Source organism: Malus domestica, chromosome 11 (assembly GCF_042453785.1).
Source record: "Malus domestica chromosome 11, GDT2T_hap1".
NCBI lineage: Eukaryota > Viridiplantae > Streptophyta > Magnoliopsida > Rosales > Rosaceae > Malus > Malus domestica.
Window position 1 is genome coordinate 23,669,594 of NC_091671.1, and position 24,011 is coordinate 23,693,604.

Below are 24,011 nucleotides of genomic sequence, written 5' to 3' on the forward strand. Positions count from 1 at the left end.
TTATTCTATAAAAGGGACTCCCTCACCATCATTAGAGAGCATCAACTCTAGCCCATCATTCATGTATTGAGGAGCGAGCCCTTATTCTATAAAAGGGACTTCCTTAACTTCAACGCCACGAGTCGAGCTAACCAAGGCAACATAAACCACGAGCCGAGTAGCCTCGTAGCATGTCCTACTTCTAGTTGAGCATCATTTCAGATTGAGCACTGTCTCATATCGAGCATTAGTTCAAGACAGCATCTAGTTACTTCGGCCCACACATGGATTGAATTTCAAGTCTTCAGCCAAAAGACTCTCTTGACTGAAGACTTAGGGGACTACTGTTTATACCATATTTAGGGCCTCGTATTTAGATTTCGTACAAATACTCGAGGGACTTAAATGTAATTATGTGATAAAGGAAGGGGCAAATATGTAATAAGTGAGGAGTTTTTATTCTATAAAAGGGACTCCCTTACCTTCAACGCCACAAGCCTAGCCAACTAAGGCAACATAACCCACGAGCCGAGCAGCCGAGCAGCATGTGCTACTTCTAGTTGAGCATCATTTCAGATTGAGCACCGCCTCATATCGAGCATTAGTTCAAGACAACATCTAGTTACTTCAGTCCACACATGGACTGAATTTCAAGTCTCCAGCCAAAAGTCTCTCTTAACTGAAGACTTAGGGGACTACTGTTTATATCATATTTAGGGCATCATATTTAAATCTCGTACAAATACTCGAGGGATTTAAATGTAATTATGTGATAAAGGAAGGGGAAAATATGTAATAAGTGAGGATTCCTTATTCTATAAAGGGACCCATCACCCTCATAATTAAAGGAGGCCAATTCCTAAGGCTCCTCACCCCCTCAAGCCCTCACTCTCAGAGCTCTCTCTCTCCCTCAGATAAATACATAACCAATGTGGATGTAGCCCAAACCTTGGGGTGAACCATGATACATCTTGTGTTATTTACATTTCATGCAGCTTCACGGTCGGATTTACGTTGTTCCAAGACCTCCGGTTTTGTGCATCAATAGATATGTATATTTAAGCCAATCCAATGGTCACCAATTTTTAATATTTAATTTAATATATATATATATATATAATTATTATTGTTAATGTACAAAACCTGAGGGGTCTTGGAATAACGTAAATCCGACCGTAAATCTGCAAGAAAGTAAAAAACACATGATGTATCATGTTTCACCCCAATGTTTGGGCTACGTCCACACTGATGTTGATTGTATTTCTCTTCTCTGTATGAATGTATGGATTACAAGTGTGAGGGGAGTCCCCCAGAAAAAGAGAGTTTGAGAGAGCTCTCTGATGAAAGTGATGGGATTGTGAGGGTCAGAGAGCTTTCTTTGGGGATCTGAGGCTTGAGGATTGTGAGGGTGATGAGTCCCTTTTATAGACTAAGGGCTCCTCCCCTTTTACATAGATTATGGGCTCAATGTCTGGAAGCCCAAGTAACGAGACCCAATATAATATGGTACTAATAGTAGTCCCCCAAGTCTTCAGTCAAGAGAGTCTTTTGGCTGGAGACTTGAAATTCAGTCCATGTGTGGGCCGAAGTAACTAGATGTCGTCTAGAACTGATACTCGATATGAGGTGGTGCCCAATATAAAATGATGCTCAACTAGAAATAACATATGTTGCGAGGTTACTCGGCTTATGGCTTATGTTGCCTTGGTTGGCTCGGCTTGTGGCGTTAAAGGTGAAGGAAGGTCCCTTTTATAGAATAAGGGCTCCCTCCTCAATACATAAATGATGAGCTAGAGTTGATGCTCGCGGCGAGGCGGTTGCTCAGCAGGCGGCGATGCTCTCTAATGATTGTGAGGGAGTCCCTTTTATAGAATAAGGGATCGATTCTCAATACATAAGTGATGGGTTAAGAGTCTCTATCTAATAAAGGTAAGGGAGTCCCTTTTATAGAATAAGGGTTCGCTCCTCAATACATGAATGAAGGGTTATGAGTCTCTCTTTAATGAAGGTGAGAGAGTCCATTTTATAGAATAAATGTTCGCTCCTCAATAGATGAATGATGGGTGCTCTATATATGGTACACTGTAAATAATGGGCTAAGTCCCCCAAGTATTTTTCATAAGGCCCAGTTGCGGAAGCCCAATATATAGTACATAGTGTAGTCCCCCAAGTCTTCAGTCAATAGAGTATGTTGGCTGGAGACTTCAAATTGAATCCATGTATGGGCCGAAGTGGAGGTTGTTCGGAGGCGGTCTTTGTATACTATGCACTGAAGCTTTGTAGGTGAAACTTTGAAGTCAGAACTTTGTAAATGAAGCTTTAGAAGCTGGAGCTCTCGAAGCTGGAGCTCTGTAAATGAAGCTTTCGAAGCTGATTGACATGAGTGATGTTCATGAATATTTATGTTGATTGACATGAGTGATGCTCATAGATGTTGACATGAGTAAAGCTCATGAATGTTGGCATGAGTGATGCTCATGAATGTTGACATGAATGATGCTCATGAATGTTTATGTATGATTGACATGAGTGATGCTTATGAATGTTTATGTATGATTGACATGAGTGATGCTCATATATAATTTTGAAGTACTAGACGTACTTTTGATCATCTAGTTGGTGATAATAGCAGCAGGATGCCGAATAATTTTGTAGTACTGGACGTACTTTTGATCACCTGGTTGGTGATAAAAGCGGCATGCTGCTGAATAATTTTGGAGTACTGGACATATTTTTGATCACCTGGTTGGTAATAATAGCGGCAAGCTGCCGAATAATTTTGGAGTAGTGGAGGTACTTTTTTTTTTTTTGCCTTCTTTACACATCAGTATAACTATACAATAATTGTTCCAGTTTGCAGAATACAACTTAATAAAATATTCATCAATGACAGTGGGTATGGGTGTGCCATGCTTTCCATTTCCTCGGCTTTTCTCCATCTCTAGACATCTTTTCCTTTTTCATTATTTTCCTCCCTTTATTCCTTGCTTTTGTGGTGTGGGTGTTCATTCCTTACTTTTATTTTCTGCTTTTTCTCGGTTTTTTTTCTGCTTTACTTTTGCTTTTGTTTCCCATTCCATTTTCTGCATGTTCTCCTGTAAAAAGTGACCCATTTGTACTCTCAGAAAGTAGGCATCTTTTTATCTTATTCATGAGTGCTTCTCGTGTAGTGTAAGTGAATACCGCCTGTATCTTGAATCCATGGGTGAGACAATCCATCCATTTAACTGGATAGGAGTTTGGTTGTAATTTGAAGCACCTAAGAGAGGAAGGATAAGCTTTGAAATGTTTCTTAAATCAAGCTCCGACGAAGCACCTCCCTGAGCAACTCCTGAGGTATCTGAGCCCAGCAGATCTGATTCAATGGCTCCCATCAAACACATTGACAAAACCACCATTCGATGCGTTTTTATTTCGCAAACCAGCTTCCAACTCACCTCAAGTTGGTTTTGAACATCACCACCATTTGAAGTGTTACTACTACTAGCTTCCTATCCCATCACAAACTCGTCCGAGCCACCTCCATAAACCCATCTCCCATCCTCAGAAATGATCACGGAGTTAAGTGAAACATCATTATGCCCCTGCAAAATACCTTTCGAACAGTGTGTACTCTTCTTCCTTAGGATCAGTTTTAGCATCTGGTTTGGCATTAGGAGCAAACTGAGCAAGACGAGCCTTCTTCTTTGCATCCTCATCACCCACCACAGTAGGGCCAGAAAGCCCAAACCTCTATGCTCTAGCCGTCCTCTTCAAGTCCTCTGATTTTTTAGATGTTTCGGATCCGTGTGATGTAGTAACAGTACCAAACCTCTCAGCGCGAGAGTTGCGCTTCTCTTTTTCTGTGACCTGCACGGATATCCTAAACGGCGCATCTTATTCTCAATGGCAGTAGCTGGAGCAGCCGCGTCACCAGTGGTAGAGTCAGTTTTGGGATCCTTACACAAGTGCTGTACTCTAGTGTCGCAGGTGGTGAAGCAGCGGCGGAAGCAATCGAAAACTATGTCCATGTTGGGGAGGTGGCGGGCTTCAACGATTGTGAGGTCGAGGTCACCGTGCAGGTAGGTCACCCGCTTAACCGTATTTTTGGCCATTTCCGGAAGTCAGTGTACAAACCCGTAATTTCATATACCAGATTTGATGGGTTTGCGGTGGGTGTGAATAGTGACAAAAGCTGGGTTTATGGGGGTTTGGCGTTGCTTATAGGCAGAGAAGGTGGGAGTTCTTTGCCAATTGGGAATTAGGGACCGGGTTGGGGTGTTTGGGATTTTTGATTTGTTTGCGTTTTTTAGAGATGGGTTTTGCAGTGAATCTGCAAGTGATTGGTTCTTGGGTTTCTGCAGATTCACGGTGGAGAGTGTGGTGAGGTCTCATGGTGGTGAGATGAAAAAATGAAAAAGAACCGACATAGCTTTTCGTGTCGATTCCCACAGACGGCGGCAAATGTTAATGCACAAAACCGGAGAGGTCTTGGAACAACGTAAATCCGACTGTGAATTTGCAAGAAAGTAAAGAACACAAGATGTATCGTGGTTCACCCCAATGTTTGGGCTACGTCCACACTAATGTTGATTGTATTTCTCTTCTCTGTATGAATGTATGGATTACAAGTGTGAGGGGAGTCTCCCTAGAGAAAGAGAGAGTTTGAAAGAGCTCTCTGATGAAAGTGAGGGGATTGTGAGGGTCAGAGAGCTTTCTTTGGGGATCTGAGGCTTGAGGATTGTGAGGGTGAGGAGTCCCTTTTATAGACTAAAGGCTCCTCCCATTTTACATAGATCATGGGCTTAATATCTGGAAGCCCAAGTAACGAGGCCCAATATAATATGGTACTAACAATTATAGTTTTTGTTAAATTAATATATATAATTATTATAGTATTTTTTTAGGGTTATAAAATTATAAAATTAATATTTTGCTTATCGTGTATCGTGTTACCCACGTGAATACCTGAACCAACCCGTTATCTTAATAGGTGCTTATCGAGTTATCCGATAACGATCTGATTCGTTATCGTGTCGATCCGAATACTTGTTAATTTCGTATCGTGTTGTGTTGGATTATCGGGTTGTGTCAGGAATTGTCAGGCCTAATCGGTGCTCTCTACCTAAACCATTTATTATTATTTAATTTCTAATTAAATCTAACCCAACCAAAAAAAAAGAAATTAAAAAAAAAAAGAGATTCAGAGCCACTTAATAATATGGTATTATTCTACACTTATAAGTGAGAAATTTTAAATTTTATATTATCGTTGTCAAAAATAAATTTAAACCACGTTATTACTAATTTGTTGTGCACACTCTCAGCCCTAGAGATAATAGCGTTAGTTTAAAAAACAAAAAAAAAATTTATGGCTGTTGCTCCTACTTGGTTGCTTTCCTTGTCATTCTCCTCCCTGTTTTTACATCTTAGCCGCGGGGCACACAGAGAGCGCAGTAACTATGGCTGTTGCTCCTCTTTCTTTCTAAACTCCAACCATCTCTCTCTCTCTCTCTCTCTCTCTCTCTCTCTAAATCTTAAACCCTAGAAAAGCCTCTCTCTCTCAATCTCTCTATTTCTGTGCAGAGTTGCCAACACTAGAGAGAGAGAAAGGGCTTTTGGTTTCAGATCGCGTTGATATCTCAGCTCAGCTCGCTCGCCGATCTACGCCGTCTCGCCCGAGTTCGCTCAATGGGCGGCTCGGACTATTGAAATGCTGGCTGCTGCTCTCCGCGATTTCGATGTTAATCGCCCAAAATGTCCGCTTCTTTAGCTGCTTTTGAGCGCCCCCTTCGACCTGCTGCTTCTAACACGGTACTCTTTCCTCCTCCCCTCTCCTTTTCTTGCTTAAATTAGTAGAGTCGATTTATTTATTTTATTTTTGAATATTTGTTTAAATTCGTTTTAGCTGCCTTTCGTGGGAAGCCGCCAAACTGATGTTGTGAAATGCGATTTTTCAATTTATTTTTTTTTAGATTTTGGTTTTCGTTAAATCACGGGTGGTGGAATGTTCGTCGCAAGTGTTGTGAAATTCGATTGCATTAGATTGATTTTGTTTCCATGTTCTGTTCTGATTGCTGGAGCAAAGTGTACAAGAAAGGAAATTAAAAGGCAAGTAAATTCGACGCAATGGTTCCCATACTTGTTGGTGTGGCAATGCACTTGTCGAAATTAATGAAGTTGCGCTTAGCCCGAGTTTAATCGCCTATTTTATTTTTGACTGCTGTTGATTTGGATTTAGAATGTTTCTTTTCTGTTATGGAACAACCGAACAAGAATTTCATTAAGATGATACCAATCGTGTACAAAACAGGATGTACAAGTTTGGAATGAAACTGCAGTGCAATTTCCCTTCATCCGAACAAACCCAAACGTGCCCAAGTTTTGAGGGAATTGATGGAAACTTCGATATTTTAATGTGAAATCAATGTCTTTATATTTGAATGTGTTCTTAACTTTCAGATTCTCGAAATTGCAGTCTGTCAGTTATCAATGTAACCTGATCATGTTTTGGTGTTCCTTGGCATCCCTTGTGCTTAATTTTGCAAAGTAGTTTCACATTGTGCTTGGTGGGTGGGAAATATTTTCATGCCTTCTAACATATCAGATGATCCAGCAGGTGTTCAAGAGTGGCCCACTTTTCATATCTTCTAAAGGTTGGTATACATCTCTTGTTCTCCTGTTCCGTTTCCACCCAATGATAGTTTTGGTCGCATCGCATTTCCAATTTATTCGTTATAACGCTCATTTGACTTCGACGTGATTCATTAATCTTAGAAGGAAAAAAATTGTAAATCTGAAATTTGATAATTGGCCTTTATAATGTTATCTTAACTTGGAAAATAATTCTTTACTAGACTTATCAGCATATCAATTCGTTGAATCCATTAATTGCTCTGATCATTGCCCAAGTGTTTATTTGTTAGACCAATGGATGTGGTACTAGGAACTAAGTTCCTTGGAAATTTCATAAGATTTAGACTTAAAAGATGATTAATGGGGGAGATAACAGAAGAAAAAAAAAAAACACATCCGAATGAAAGAGAGAAACAGAGATAACACTCCGAAAAGAAACACCCAAGGCATATAATTCTTAAACAAACCATTTAATTTCCAGAGATATTGATATCCTATTTATTTATCTGATTTGTACATTGATAAGTTTCTTTAACCTTATCCTATATCCGTGCAGCGTCTGACGTAATTCAAATAAACCATATCATAGGTGTTAAGAGTAATTTTTCTGAAAACTCTGTGCTTGTTGATTTTTACTTTTTCAAGAGAAATAACTATTTTTGCTTGGTCTAATTATGAACAGCTATTAATATATTTTAACAGCGTAACCATTTTTCCTGTTAGGCATTGGATTTGAACCAGTTTAGTATATTCCTTTTATTTATTATGAAATTTGTGTTAAATTGTTGTGCTATTTCTTTCTTTACCCATCTTTGCTCGGTTTGCTGCACTCCTCTTTTATTAATTATGTATGATGGTTACTTTCAATCAGCATTTCCATGTCTTTGCGGAAGAAGTCACCTTATCGTTTGGTTAGAGATTACTTCTCATATGGTCTCAGGCATTGTTGCTGTAGTGTTTGTCTGTGTTTCGGCTAAGATTTGTGAAATCAAGTTACTATTTGTAAACTTTGTTTGGAAGAAATCCTATAAGAAAAAAGTGTTGATGTGCTGACTGTTGGTTTTTTGCTTTCTCAAGTGCAGAAATGTTGTTTCTTAAATGCTTTCTTCTGGCGGGAAATTCTGATGCCATCTCCAGAGTCTTCAGAATGTAATGCACTCTATCGACCGTGCAACCTGAATGTAATGTTACGCCTGGTTCAAAATCTTGTTCGAAGAAGCTCACCTACAACCCCTGCACTCTCACCCTCACCCCCCTATCTCGATTTTTCAGTGCATTTGTTGCTCCAGAACACTTGCTTGCAACGTTATTTCTCTGGGGGGTCAAAGGCGTCGGCGTCACGCCCTAGTCTCTCCATATGGAGGCGCAAGAAAGAGATGGGGAAGGAAGGTCTCATGGTGGCTAAGGAGCTCAAGAGGCTCCGCTCTCAGCCTCTCCGCCTTGACCACTTCATTCGCTCCCATGTCTCCCGCTTGCTCAAGTCCGATCTCCTCGCTGTTCTCGCCGAGTTCCAGAGACAAGACCAGGTCTTTCTCTCTATCAAGGTTTGTTTTCTTTACTTCTTCTCTCTTAAATTTTTGTCCGAATTTTTGTTGTCATTATCATTATATTATGGTAGGTCTGGGAGAGGTCGCACTTGGTGCGATGGCAAGTGCCTTCGCCCATGAGCGGTAGGTCTCGGGTTCGAGACTTGGGAGCAGCCTCTCCATAAATGGGGGTAAGGCTAGCCGACATTCACCTCTCCCAGACCCTGCGTAAAGCGGGAGCCTTGTGCACTGGGTACGACCTTTTTTTTATCATTATATTATGGTTCTGCATGTTGGGGTTTTAAAAAAAAAAGTTGCTTTGTTTGATTTTCTAGAAAATTCAAGATGGAAATGTTAAATTTATGAATGTAGAATGATGAATTGTTTGGGCTCTTATTTGTTGGAGCCTTGGAGGCCAATGCATATTGAGAAACAATTCACAGTTACCTAACCATCATGGAGGTATGAATTCTCTTTTGGCATAGGATAGCCTGGCTAATGTGCACCGCTACACGTACAAATTCTTAGTTTTCCATCTTCAGGAGCAGAATTTTGTGATTTCTTTCACTGTGATTCATCTGCAGTATTGCTAATCTGCTACTATCTAAAGTAGTGCTTGGTTCAGTTGAATAAAAATTGAAATGGAATATACCTTGTCGAGAACACTTTTATTGGTTAATTAGAAATTTACAAGTTTGCACTATCTTCTAAGTGTAAAAAGGTCGTACCCAGTGCACAAGGCTCCCGCTTTACGCAGGGTCTGGGAGAGGTGAATGTCGGCTAGCCTAATTATTTATTCTGGTCAATTACAACATTGTGGTAGGGTGTGACTGTAACTAATCAAGTCTTAGCTAGACCATGAGATGATACTGGAAAGGCTAAATGATATCAGTAAAGAAACAGAAAACTTCCTCTGTAAGTGTTCAATTGTATTGACTGAATGATAACTTTACAGTGTGTAGATATATATAGCCTTTGGCTATTTACATAGATACCCCTGACTACTTTTATAGCTGTCCTAACTAATCTCAACAGATACTACAACTAATTACATTCAGTTATTTAATAGTAATAGATTGTTAACAGTAACAGAATTGGATGACTTGTCATTCTCCCTAATACACCCCCTCAAGCTAGAAGGGGAATCCGAAATGAGTCCAATTGGAAGCTTGGAACACAGATAGGTGAATCTGTTTTTAGACAGGGACTTGGTATGAAGATCAGCCAATTGGTCTTCACTGCAAATAAACCGTACTTGAAGGAGTTTTGCCAGAACCAATTCTCTAATATAGTGCTAATCAATTCTCTAATATATAGTGGTACTTGGGTTCGCACAATCCTCTTCAGATGCTTCTTTATTTGTTCTCAATGGTCCTCAGTTGGTGATTGTTCTTGTCTATGTTAATGATATTCTTGTCACTGGACCCCATCCTCAACTTTGCCAACACTTTATCAAGCAACTCGGTGCCCAATTTCCAGTGAAAGACCTTGGTCCTTTACACTATTTCTTGGGTTTAGAGGTACACAGATCTTCACAAGGCATATTTCTCCACCAAACAAAGTACTTATTGGATCTTCTTAAGAAAACCAACGTGGAGGGTGCAAAACCTTGTTGCACTCCTCTTGGATCTAAGAAACTAGATCATAGTGGGCCTCTCTTGTCCAATCCTACTGAATATCGTTCCATTGTTGGTGGTTTACAATATCTAACTTAGACTAGACCGGATCTTGCCTTTGCTGTGAACCAAATCTGCCAATTTGTGCATGATCCCCGAAAGCAACATCTTCAGGTAGCAAAAAGGGTTCTCAGATTTCTCAAAGGTTCTTTTTCCCATGGTTTGTGGTTCACTAAAGGTCCTGTCCATCTTTCAGCATACTTTGATGCTGATTGGGCTGGCTGCACATTTGACAGGTGATCAACTGGCTATTCTGTCTTCTTGGGTTCTAATCTTATTAGCTGGAGTGCCAAGAAACAAAGCACTGTTGCACGGTCATCTACAGAGGCTGAATATCGCTCCTTAGCTCACACAGCTGCTGAAATCACTTGGGTTTGCAAAATTCTCAAAGATTTACACTATCCTCTATCTACATTGCCTACTCTTTGGTATATCCCAAAAAAATACAACTTTTGCTCTTGGGATCCAATTTGGTATGAATATAGGGTTTGAGCCAAGGGAAGCATTGACAACCAAACACTTTTAGTTTAGAGTAGTCTGGATGGCGGTGAAACAACAACTCCCAAGGTGACTGTGAAACACCAGAGATGGGAAGGATTAATAAGGTAGATGGCAGTGGAGAAAGCTTCTACCCAGAAAAGATGAGGGACATGAGAGGCAACAAGTAGAGTTCTAGCTGTCTCAACAAGGTGCCGGTGCTTTCGTTTTGCATAACCGTTTTGCTCAGGAGTGTGGGGACAGCTGAAATGATGAAGAATGCCATGTTTGCTAAGATATGATGCAAAAGAATGACTTGTAAGAACTTTTATTTTATTTCCAAGTAAATTTTCTACATATGATTTGAAGACAACAAATGTAGAGAATACATCGGACTTGGATTTCAAAGGAAAGAACCAACTATATTTGCTATAGTCATCAACAATAAACAAATAATATTGAAAACCACTATTGGATTTGACCAAGGCAGGTCCCCACAGATCACAGTGCAGTAGCTGAAGACTTTGAGTTGTTGATGAAGTAGCTGCTTTAAATGGGAGCTTATGATTCTTAGCCAGTGCACAATATGAGCAGAAAAAATCCACAGTAGTCTTGCCTTGTAAAGCAAGATTATTAGTTGAAATTACCCATCTGAAAATGGAGGAGGAAGGATGACCCAAGCGCCTGTGCCAATCTTTAACAGGAGCTTTAATACTGAGTAAGGCTGTAGGTGAAGAAGAATGAGAGTTGCTTGAACTTTGAAGAGGATAGAAACCATCTTTAACCGGTCCCCGTAAAAGCATCTTCCCTGAAATACAATCCTTGACATAGGATCCATAAGGGTCAAGTGTCAACGAACAATTATTATCATGAACAAACTGATAAGCAGATAAGAGATTATGTTTTATGTGAGGAACATGTGAAACATTTCTTAGGTGAAAGGAGGTATGAGGAGTGTGCAGAGAAAAGAAGATGAACCAACATTAAGAATAGACAAACCTTTACTGTCTCCAACATACACTTTATCCTCGCCAGTGTAGTAGGAGAGGTAACGTTAGCAACATCACTAATGATGTGAGAGGTTGCGCCGGAATCAATTAACCAAGGTTGAGATGGTTTAGCAGAATAATGAGCACACATGGCAGTGAGTTTAGCTGGAGGAATACGACCACTGATATACGAATTCATATGATCGAAACAGTCAATAGCCTCATGACTGGTAGAACCACATATTTGACAAGGAACTTTGAAGTGAGAAGAACCTTGATTGTTGTGAGAGCCTTGATAACCTCGATTGCCACGATTGTTGGTAAAGGTACCATGATTTCCTCGATTACCTCAATTGGAAAAGAACTGCCCCTTAGTGTTCCTACCACGATTGGAGTTAAACCGAGATGCAAAGTGAAGAGGTTGATGCTGAGCAGCAAATGCAGATGGATTAGGAAGTAGGGAAGGCTGAGATTGCACCGAGAAGGCCTAGAAAAGTTCACTAACAGAAGATGAACTAACAGTTTTGCGCCTTGCCATAGACAATTCCTTTGTAAGAAGGTCATGAAGTTCATCAAGAGAGGTAGAGGACAATCGAAGCATGATAGAATCTATGAAAGACTCAAATTCATAAGGCAAGCCATGTAGTGTGGCTGCAATAAGATCTCGATCAGACACAGAAGCATCAGCGACTTGCAAGGAATCTGAAATTTCCTTGAGATCTTGAAGATATTCAAAGATGGAACGAGATCCTTTCTGAATAGATTGAAGGCGCGATCGCAGTTGATGGATATGAGCCTTTGAAATGCCAGCAAAACGCTGTTCAAGCTTCACCCAAAGCTCTTGAGATGACGAAACCCCAATCGTGAAAGGGATGATTTCCTCAGAAAGTGTGGAATTCAACCAAATCAAAAGATTTTGATCTTTTTCATACCATTCCTCAAAAGCAGGATTGATGCGACGATCAGGGAGAAATGGCGATGGACAGACTTCGATACCATCAATGATGCCAAGAAGCTTATATCGCCGGAAAATCGGGCCAAATAGTGCCGCCATGGTAGATAATTTGATCTTTTCAACTTGATCGGCACCATGCTACCGATGTTGTGAATTGTAAGAGAAGTGTAGGAATTCATAGGATTGGGATTACAAGAGGAATTAGGGTTTGGGCTCGAGGGGGAGATGACCGGAGAAGACGATCCAGTCGACGGAGCCGCCATTACTGACAGAAATCAAGATCGTAGAAGACAAATCGAAGAATCAGAGAAAAAAAATAACAAGAATCGATCACAAATCGATCGATGTAGCGAGCGGAAAGGGAGATCGAAGCGGTGAAGCAAAATGGCGAGATACCATAAAGGAAGTTTTCAATTGTATTGACTGAATGATAACTTTACACACTGTGTAGATATATATAGCCTTTGGCTATTTACATAGATACCCCTGACTACTTTTATAGATGTCTTAACTAATCTCAACAGATACCACAACTAATTACATTCAGTTATTTAATAGTAATAGAATTGTTAACAATACCAGAATTGGATGACTTGTCATTCTCCCTAATAATCAGATCCTCCTTTAGGGCCTATAAATTAGATGCACATTAGTTGGACTCATTAGAGCCTATAAATTTTGGTGGGTTTTTTTTTTGGGGAGGGGGGGGGGATCTCCCATATTTTTACTTTTCTTCTTTCTTCCTTAGACTCAATAGAATAGTTGGACTCATTAGGGCCTATAAATTTTGGTTGGTTGGTTGGGGGGGGGGGGGTGATCTCCCATACTTTTACTTTTCTTCTTTCTTCCTTAGACTCAATAGAATAGGAGGAATAAGGAAAAGGAAAGTGTGGCTAGGGTCTTATATCAGGGCCCCACCTTTTCTAAATCAGTAGAGCCGCACCATTTGTTGGAGAACAAGAGGGTGATGGTTCTAAACCCTCACACCCTTGTAAGGGTACAGCAAAGGAAAATTAAATCCTTTATCTACCTTCTCAAAAAGGAAGTCACAGTAAGAGCTCCAGTGCAAGAAGCTCCCTGCTCTCCCCCTTTTTTTATTGCTTGCAGAAAATTAAGAGTTTTCATGAGGTGTGGGGTTTCTCAGTTTCTATTGTAGCGTGTATTGTCTTGCATTTTAAGTTTCTAATATGTTCATATGCACAGAAACCTGCTAGTTTATCGTGCAACTTTGGCTGGTTGTACTAGGCTTTGTTCTTAGTCATCCAAAAATAAATTAACAGCTTCTCACAAGCATGCATTTTGTATCTAGATTTGCCCACGTGAAAGGTAGGACAAAATAAAATGAAAATAAGGTGAGCTCGAAAGGACCTGCAACTATGAGCAGGGATTGTAAATTTGTGTAAGTTCAGGCTACAAAGGGATTGGAGAAAAAGTAAAGTTGCCATACAAAAACAAAGCTTTGATAGCGACTTCAAAGATACTGGAAAATTTTGTGGATCTTTGCTGATTCCTCTCAATGAAATTTGCCGTGTTGCACTAAGTTACTTACGGATGTATGCATGCAATCCGGGAACCCTTTGGGGTCGATCAACCATAGGACCTGTTTAGAGTTATTTGGTCCTTTATTTTCCGTTTAGTTGAGTTTCTTATATTGCATCAACAAGTGCACATGCATATTTCTTCTGAAAGGAAAGGAGCATTTTACTCTTTTTGGTTGGGGTGGGTGAGGAAGGAAATATGCATGTTGATTGGCTTGGTGAGGAAGGAAATATGCATGTTGATTGGCTATCCTGCAATGTTTTCTTTTACTAATACATAATGTTTTTATTTTTCCAGATATATGATGTGGTTCGTAAAGAGATTTGGTATAGACCGGACATGTTCTTTTATAGGGACATGCTTATGATGCTTGCAAGAAACAAAAAGGTGGATGAAGCAAAGAAGGTTTGGGGAGATCTGAAGAGAGAGGAAGTTTTATTTGATCAGCATACTTTCGGGGACATCATGAGGGCTTTCCTAGATAGTGGTTTGCCCTTGGAGGCAATGGAGATATATGGTGAAATGAGACAATCACCTGATCCTCCAATCTCATTGCCGTTTAGGGTAATATTGAAGGGCCTCCTCCCGTACCCAGAACTGAGGGAGAAGGTGAAAGATGACTTCTTGGAGCTATTTCCTGATATGATCGTCTATGACCCACCTGAAGACTTATTTGAAGACAAAGAATGGAAAAGAGAGAGTGAAGATGATGACTAATAGTGCTGCAAGGCATGATGCAATCCGTTGTGTGTGGTGTTTAAGTAGGTCTTTTACTAGTAGATGGTTGATCTGCTGCATGCTACAACAATTAATCCAGCACTTAAGTTTGTGTTGCAACGAGTAAGTAACCCTGATTCTATTAACAAAGTATTGTCTTGTAAATGCTTTTGGGAAGTCTTATTCAAATAGTTAGGCAGACTTAGGTATGCGATCCTAGTTTTGGTTTTAGTTATCGTTCTCATGTTTGGGTTGAAACAATTTTTGTTTCCGAGTTTCAAATTACTACTATCCTACTGCCCTACCTATGCCCCAAATGTCTTATGTAAATGAAATAATTTTCCGTTGGCGGGCTTTCATCGCCATTTAGGGTTTTGATGCCAAAAAATGGACCAACTCCGTTGGTGAAAACACTAGATTATTCATTCCAATTCAAATGAGGTCATGAAAGAGAATATTGATCCCTTTTTATTTACATCAATTTCCTTTTAAATAAATAAATATATATATATATATATATATATATATCATAAGTCTATATCTATATAGATATAGCCTCACAGTGATATAGCCTCACAGTGGGACTAACTAATGTATTTGGGGGCAGTTTTTGTCCAATGCCAAGTGAACGCCATCGCGAACAGTTAAGTACTCTTCCAAGGCAGGATCTGAAACCTCGAGTGTAGCTACCGGCTTTGTCACGGAATATGACACCAGCTCCCCTTGACCGGTAGCAGCGTGAAAGTCTCGGTCTATATGAATTTGTAACCATTGGTTAGGACTTGGAGGGAGCCACCGAGAAGGAGAAGAGATTGGTTTTGCAATCGAGTCGGGCTGAGCATTCAAATAGTCTAACAAATTCGAATCAGCTAGACGGCCCACAACTGCCGGATCTTTTACGAGCACGTCGAATAAAATACGAACCTGATAGCTGCCAAGTACAAGCAATGTGGTATAACCTTGCTTAGAAGTGAGGACGAGAACAAACTGCCTTGGCGAATGGACAACCTTTTGGCCACATGCAGCGGCAGCGCCGACTCCAAAAAGAAACTACAAAATAGACATATCTAGTTTAGTTACCAAATTCGATCTAGTAGGGAGAATGTCATTGCATAATTTCCATAAGTAAATTTTAATTGGATTTGGAACCTTAGAATTCCATAGAGCTTTCCAAAGTGTAGAAAAAGCTGCAGAGGAACTAGAGGATGGCCTCTCATAATTCAAATCAAAACCCACTCTTCACAGAGACTGAACCCTTATACCTACTTCAACCTTTGGAGTAAAACTTTAATTTTAGGTTATAAACTTACCTCAACTTGCTCCAACCCTTTGGACAAATGATGTGGTAGAAACTAACACACAAATTAAACCCTATAAATTATGCAATCGTAATATGAGTAAGTATGGATCGTTCTATTCAGGGGATTAGAATGGATGCTAATCAACACAAATTAAACTTATAAAACTGAAAACTAAGTTAAACTAACAATAGAACAATGACTGGGGGGATTTTGGACGAGTTTGATTAAAACAAAAGTAAATGGCAGCAAGTAAATTAAGTTGTGAATGAAATATGGATGAAATGATAGCTAAATGATTCTTCTCCACACATGAAACATATGCATACAAATCGATTTCCAGTTATTCTTCTTATAAACCATGAATGACAATGCCCCAAATTAACTGTGAACATCACCAATTAACTCTCAGATTTTCCTCAGTTCATTGAATTGGACTAAGCGACGCAACCAAATTATTTTTCTCAAGTTCCCTAACTATGAAAAGCATGATAGAGATACATCTTAAAGATCATTTAGTTCTGTGAAAATCATAAGCATTGACAAAACATTCGTAACTATGAAAAACATGATACTCCTACCAAGAATTTACTTAACTCAATCATGACTAGTTACTACTTACAAATATAAGTTCATAACTATTAGGTGAAATTCCCTTATATTCTAGCATCAAATCCCTGCATGCAAACTAAGTATGCATCTTTAATAAACATACAAGAATAAGTTCTCTATAAAGCAAATAAATAAATCACATTCATGCTTTATGAAACAATAACTTAATGGAATCAATTTATATAAAACATATGATCATGGCTTCGAATTCATCTCTAGCTAAAAAGAAACTTAGTTACACATATTCGTCATAACTAAAAAGCAATTTAAAATAAACATTGAAACTTAAAACAAAGATAGAAAGAACTCTGAAAATTCTAGCAACTTCAATGGATGAATGTTAGGCGCGGCACACCCAAAATCGTTGCAGGAATTTCATATATATAGGGGAAACAACTGAATCCAAGGAGGTTTTGGCGTTTTAAATTATTTTAGAACTCTAAGAATCAGGAAGAGTGTTGGAATGTGATTAGGATTTCTCTTTGCAGCTGGAGATAAGATAAGATAATGTTGGATAAGATAGGATAAGATAATATTCCTCTTCAACTAGGATTCCTCTTTCTTGTGTAATTCCTTACCTTACAAGCCTCAACTTTAATTTATCCAGATTTTAGCATATGTTTAACACCATTTAAACACCAAAAATGTCCAGCCTATATGCTATCCAATCGAAGTCCAAAACTGCTCCAAATTGCTCCATTTGGCTATCTATTGTCATCTTTACCAACTGGACATACAATAATAAGAAAATAACTTAAATTACTACAATAAATGGAAATTAACTAAGAAAATACAAAGAAATAAGATAACAAAGTTGAATAAATATGCTTCTATCAACAAATATGAGTTTTAACTCAAAACTCATTTATGAGGCAAATTTAGGCTAGCATTTTCCCTGGGTTAGTAGGGCTGGCCCATCATATACGTGTATTTTTTTTTTCAATTTTATATTTATAAATTCATTGAATCCAATGGCTAAGATCTAATATGATCAAATCCAACAGTTAAAAAAAGATCTAACAATCCAAATTTAAATCGAATGGCTAAAGTAATTAAGAAAAATTCTTTTATTTGTTTCATATTCTTTAATAGCGTTCCACGAGTTTTTGTCGAAGTTCCTTTTGAGTGCAAATATAAGGATAGTATAGTGGCACAAGTAAGGGTGTCGAACCACAGGGAATGAGAAACAACTTAGTAAAACCTTTTACAAATTAGTATTAGTTAAAGACTCCTATGATTTAGTAAAACCTTTTACAAATTAGCATTAGTTAAAGACTCCTATGACTTAAAATGGGGGGTTTGAGTAATTTTGGAAAAGAAATAAAGGCAAAAAGAAAAGGGAAAAATTAGAACTATCTAAAAACAAACCTAAGACATGGAATAGATTAGAAACGTTTTTAGGACATAAATTTGACTTCAAATGAACACAGGTCTACTAAACATTCATGAATCAGTGATATGATCTTTTAACTTATCCTTTTCAAATGCACAACTAAGATGTTCACATATCTAGCATGGCATATAACTAGATTGTATGAATCCTCTCTTACTTTGCATGTTAGATGCATGTCATATACATAAAACTTATATTTGTAAGTGCAACCTAGCATGACATATACTCAGATTTAGTACCTAGAAACTCATTAAGAACGAAGAAGATCATGAACCCTAGAACATGTCATTTATCCTAGAACTTCATGGAATCAATTTACATGATTAGTTTTAAACCTAACCACATGTTGCTAATGAATGAAAGAAGATATGGCAGTAATCCTTATCATTCTCAACAGAAAGCAAACATAAACAAGGTAGCTAAGCTTGAAAATATGTGCTTGAAATGATTGAAACAGAAAACCGATTCTAGCTTGCAAATGAAATTGATAAACTAAAAACTGCATCATAACATTAATGCAATCATGTCTAGGATTTCAAAGTAGCCCTAAGTATCCATAAAAACAAAATACATAAAAAGTCAGGAAAGCTAGAACCTAGAAAACAGCTCAAGGCTGAAGACTCTTGCTCTCTCCCTAGATTCTCCTCCTTCTGTTGAGTATTTGTCTCCTATTAAAAGGCTTAGGACTTATCTAAAATCTGACACATATACATCCTTGAATTTACTCTCATTTATAACTCATAACAACCAGCTTTTAGTATTGGAGTAACTAAAATCTAGTTGTTATCAGAATTTGTAACTGAACAGCTCCTCTTTATTCTGTTATAACTTCTTGTCGAAACTTCCAAATCACAAGTTGTAAAGGCCATCAGAAAGAAGACTTCCAGGGCTTTCCAACCATATATGGCCTATTTTCTAATTCGTTCTGAGCACTTCGGGACAAAGCTCACAAGTTGGCTGTTTTGAAAAGACCTTTTTTGACGAATCTTAGGCCAATATTCAAAATAAGATGATTTCTCCAAGCCTTTACTTTCATCCTGAAATACAATACAAATAACAAAATACCTTGTGATTAGGGATGGGTAAATACCCATTGGTTATGGGTAACCGCGGTTACCCGCCCATTTAAATTAAACGGTTACGGTTATGGGTAACCGTTTACCCATTTATTTTATATATGTAAAACTAACACAAACCATGTTCTTGATCCAATAATACTTAGCACCCAATAAATTAGCAAGGAATTCATCGGTCCTTCTCTCAATAACACTGCTACAGGAATGATGATTCTCATCATCAAGGAATTCGCCAAATTAATTTAAATTCTTTGCGGGTAACCGTGAAATTGACAGAAATGATTTGACAGAAATGTCTTCTAAACAATTTTTGTAACCCAATAATACTTAGCAAATATTATATTTACCTTCATTGGTAACAGTTAAAAATATCGTCTGTAAACTATTATTTCAATTATTGGAATGGTATAAAAACTTAAAAAATTAAAATACGGAAATGTATGATGAATGTACCTATAACGGTGTTTAATTGTAAAAAAAAAAATTATGACAATTTTTTTTTAATTTTCAAGTTGTTAAAAAAACATGTAGACGTAGGGGTGGGTTCGGTACGGTTACCGTACCAAAACCCTCGTACCAATTACGGTATCAAACTTTCGGTTTGGTAAAATCTATTACCAATACCATACCAAACTTTCGGTATACCGAAGTTCGGTATTGCCAAATGTTCGGTTGGCATGGTATGGCAATGGTAATTGCCACTTTGTTTTGGGACAAAATTTGTTTTGGCTTTTTTAACCCAATTCAAGTGCAAAACTTTTTTATTGTACCTTTATCTAATACTTTGTAGCCTAAATTCATCTATTATTCATCATTCACAATTCACACACACAATAATTCAAATGATGCATCAAGATTCATGATGAAAATTAAGTTTACAATCCAAATAGAAGCTACGACCCAAAACAAATAGAAGTTTCCCCCATGCTAAAGATCGTCTCTATCCTCCATTGGTTCAAACACACTTCTAGAACTTTCCCAATGTCTTCTCCCTTATGACCTGTGATCTTTATGAAGTTTATAATCCGTTTGTGCAACTTTCATTCCCTATCCATGAAGTGAGCGGTAACTACCATGTAGTTAATGTTTTGTACCGATGTCCAAGTATCGGTTGTGATACTTACCATTTGATTATGCATTGCTTCAAATAACTTAGACTTCTCCAACACATATAAATCACACACACTAGCCGCAATCTTCTTCCTATTTGGAATCTTGAACTGAGGTTGAGCCTCTTTCATCATATCAAATTATTAGAATATTATAAATATGTGTTATATAATTATATATTATATAATTTATAAATTATATATTATATTATATGTTCGGTACGGTAAGGTAATACCGTGGTAATGATATCCATTACCAATACCGTACCATGAAATTTCGGTACGGTACAATACCGTACCATTACCGATTGGCACAAAAAATTTGGCACAAAATCGGTATGGTACGGTTGGTAATTCGGTTGGCACGGCAATTTCGCAAAAAAATCCACCCCTATGTAGACGGGTGAAAAAGGGGTAATGGTAAAAAAAAAAAAAAGATAAACGGGTTAAAAAGGGTAAATGGGTAAACGGGTATTAAACGGTTACGGTTAAATGGGTATGCGGTTATGGGTATGGTTAACCATTTATAAACGGTTATAGGTATGGATATAACCGTTTAGACAATTACCCAACGAGTAAACGGTTATGCGGGTATGAGCATAAACGGTTATGGGTAAATAACCGCGGTTACCCGTCCGCCATAACCGTTGCCCATCCCTACTTGTGATGCATAGAGATTTTAAGTAAAAAAACCTAAGTAAAAGAGCGCATATAAATATAACTTTATGCACTCAACAGTTTCATGGTGTTGATTTAGTGATTTTTCAATATTTATCGGAATCTAAATATTTTTAGGTTAAAATGTTCATAAAATAAATCCAGATAGTCTACATAATTTTTTTTTTTTAAAAGGAGTTACTATAAGAAAAAAAAATCATATAGTCTACATATTTATCAAAATCTAAATATTTTTAAGTAAAAAATTTTAGGTTTTAACCCGAAAGTTCGAGATAATGGAGGAATGAGCCAAACGGTAAGAAATGTGCTATTATTTATAACTGAACTTGTGGGCGCTGGATGAGGATGAGATCATATTTGTTGATAAAAATTTCTTACCTGGTACAATGTTTTATCTCTCATCCATATTATTGACATTATACTTAAAGTTAGCAATTTTTCTTCAATGATAGTTAATATTGATAGTATAGAAAATGAATACATAAAATGAATAGTTTAGATTGAAAATAAAAAGTTTAACAATTATGAAAATCAAATTTAACGATTAAAACACCTATAAAAATGAGTGTTAAATAGCATTGAAGCTACTTCCTAAAGTTAAACTTATTGGACACATGATTAAATATAAAATATATATTTTTTAATTATTTTTCTAAATCAAGGCACAACCTTACTTGCAAGCACGAGAACCGACCATATTGAGTCAATGACCACTCCACTCACTCTCTATGCACATTCTTTCTTCCACTCCTTACAAATTTAGAAATCTCCCACCTCTATATTTAATTACTTTATACAAACAAAATTAAGAAAAAGAAGGGGTCAAGATAACGGACGTGGATCCCCTCTTGATCCATTATGTGGGGATCCTAGGGATCCTCACATCTGAGCCGTACATTGTAAATAGTGCGGTCAGAAATCATTTTACTTTTATTATTTTAAATTAAACACAAATAGTGTCTAATGAAAACTGACCACACGATATACGATGAATGGTTGAGATGTACCGGAGGGATTCAAGATAACCATACTTTCTATAGAGCTCACAACCGAGCAATTTTTTGGTATACTTAGAATATGGTCAGGGTGAGTTATTATTTAATTCAAATTGCAATACGTTAATTTACGTACAAAGTTATTTTTGACACTTAAAAAAAATCATTTGATACTCTTTCTTCATGTTTTTATCTCTTATAAAGGTGCATACTGACTATTTTAGAGAGTTAATAATAACAGGATTTTATTTTATTTTATTAATTTACTGTAGATGTGAAACGTGCCAATCAGTTGCCAACATTTATTATAACACGTAAAATGATACACTATGTAAGTTGTGTTTTCAGTACCTGAAAATTTTTACAAGTAATAAATTACTAAGTGCCCAATTTCAACACTACATGTGACAGCCTGTCCCTAAAAATTATGCTTTTTGTAATTTCAAAAATGTGAATTTGCAAAAATGCCCTAGAGGTGAAGGTGTTGACTTTCATTGACCAATGTGTAGTGGGATGTACTAAATATTCTTTTAACGTATTCCTGAGGTACTCGACGATATGAACGAGTAAGCGCAAACAGAATTGAATTTGGAATTACGAACCGAAAGTATTTTGAATAAATAACTATTCTATTTATATTATATTAATGTATGTTAAATTAGGAGGACATGTGTGTGTGAGTGTGTGTGTGTATGTGACGGAAAGGGGGAAGAAAAAGAAGAGGAATGGGGGGAGAAGAAGCAAGGAGGAGAAAGAAGGGAGAAAAGAAAAAGGGGAAACCGGGTTTCCCTTAACCCGTGACCCGACCTGGTGGATTCTCCCATCTCTGGCCACCTTGGACGACAAGCTTAGTGTCAAAATGACCTTTACCATGAGGCCAACGGATCCCTCTTCCATTTACATGTGAAAATTGGGTGGAAATTGGTGAATTTTGGGTAAAATCGTGCAAAAAGGGGGCGCACGGGTTGGTTTCATTCCGCCATGATTGGAAGTTACCTCCTCCAATTAACACTACAAATAAACTCCCCTCAACCTCAGGAACAAAGCCCAAGCACTTGTGGAGGCATTGGAGTGAGCATGGAGGTTGAATTGAAGCACACCATTTTCTAGGGTTCTGGCGGGTTTGAGCAAAATTGGAGCTTTTTTCGGCCAAATTGGAATTGGTCACAGGTATAAAAGTTACTCTACTCATTGAGATATTCATTCTTGTAAATTTTGGTAATTTTTGGAAATAGTTGGATTTTCGGGCGAGTCGGGGCGACCGACCACCACTTGTCGCGGCACGTGCGGCGGTGCGTGGCCAGGAGATTTTCGATGCTACTTTTAAGCTAAATTAAATGCCCTGAATTCAGTTTTGATATCTGAATGTCATAGGTTGATCGTTTGAATCAAATTTTGTTACGATACTTGGTTTGGTCAAAATATGAATCGACGATCCGACCGTTGGATCGTCACCAAACTTGGATACATTATAATACGTAATATTTATGGATCATAGGAATTTACGGATCGGGAATCCGAAGTACTGATCTTCCCGAATTGGATTTGTAAATTTGTAAAATAAATGTTAACTGCCACTTGGTTTTGGGCAATTGGCGGAGATCCGACCGTTGGATAGTAATGAAATTTTAAGATGTTGTTCTAGAAGCATAATGTGTATCTTTGGAAGTAATGGATCAGAAATCCTTAATGCAGATCTTCCAGATCAAATCTTAAGGGTGTGTTTTATGTTAATTATGTATTTTTATCGATCAGTAGAAGAAGGCCTTTGACTCGTGACTCCAAACCCAAACCCTTAACCCTTTTAATTCTTTTGTTTTTTTTGTTATTTGTTAAATTGAAGGCCTAAACCCAAACCCAATCCCTAAAACCTTAAACCCTTTTAGTTTAGGCCTTTGGGCCTAGAACCTTTAAATCCAACCTATTAAACTAACCTAACCTAATAACCCTTAACCCAGATGAAATATTCTGTTAGGGAATATCCCATCCGTCTGAGAATATTCCGTCCTTCAGGGAATATTCATCCTGTTGACTTTTGTTGACTTTTCGGAAATTTAAGCGGGACTCTTCTTAGGGTAATTCGACGTCCTGAATTCGTTTTTGACGTTTGTTTTCCCAAATTCAATTGTTATGATATAGTTTTATTAATTGTACCTTTATGTGCTTAGAGGCAATTATTAGTGGCGTTTCCATCTTCGCTAGGTTGCGTGGCTCGTCAGCGGCGAAGTATCTGTGAATGGGCAGTTTATTTTATACCTATACATATTGATAGTTTCCCTAAATGCGTAGTTACTTCACTTTTACGCTTATATTGCCAAGTATTCGATATTGTGATATGAAATGTGATAAATGCTGCTATATGGTTGAGATATTATTG

General features: G+C 37.8%; 1 protein-coding gene across 11 annotated transcripts; it reads left to right on the plus strand.

Moving 5' to 3' along the window:
- The first annotated feature begins 5,338 nt into the window (after positions 1-5,338).
- LOC103410568 (pentatricopeptide repeat-containing protein At1g62350-like) lies at positions 5,339-14,638 on the plus strand. 11 transcript variants are annotated; one of them, XM_070808668.1, is made up of 5 exons: positions 5,408-5,772; positions 6,578-6,614; positions 7,677-7,775; positions 7,867-8,138; positions 14,054-14,638. In XM_070808668.1, the coding sequence occupies exons 4-5, from the start codon at positions 7,971-7,973 to the stop codon at positions 14,471-14,473; spliced, it is 588 nt and encodes a 195-aa protein (XP_070664769.1). In that variant the 5' UTR covers positions 5,408-5,772; positions 6,578-6,614; positions 7,677-7,775; positions 7,867-7,970; the 3' UTR covers positions 14,474-14,638. The 11 variants fall into 11 exon arrangements, with proteins under 11 accessions (XP_028944601.1, XP_028944602.1, XP_070664766.1 ...); XM_070808666.1 differs by having other exon boundaries at positions 5,415-5,772; positions 7,672-7,775; XM_029088768.2 differs by having other exon boundaries at positions 5,339-5,772; positions 7,672-8,138.
- The last annotated feature ends 9,373 nt before the right edge of the window (positions 14,639-24,011 follow it).

Bases quoted from the DNA above. Each gene is read 5' to 3' on its own strand.
- LOC103410568 (XM_029088767.2), top strand. From the start codon at position 5,716: ATGTCCGCTTCTTTAGCTGCTTTTGAGCGCCCCCTTCGACCTGCTGCT. The intron at 6,615-7,671 runs GTTGGTATACAT...TGCTTTCTCAAG, and splicing joins ACTTTTCATATCTTCTAAAG to TGCAGAAATGTTGTTTCTTA. The intron at 8,139-14,053 runs GTTTGTTTTCTT...TTATTTTTCCAG, and splicing joins AGGTCTTTCTCTCTATCAAG to ATATATGATGTGGTTCGTAA.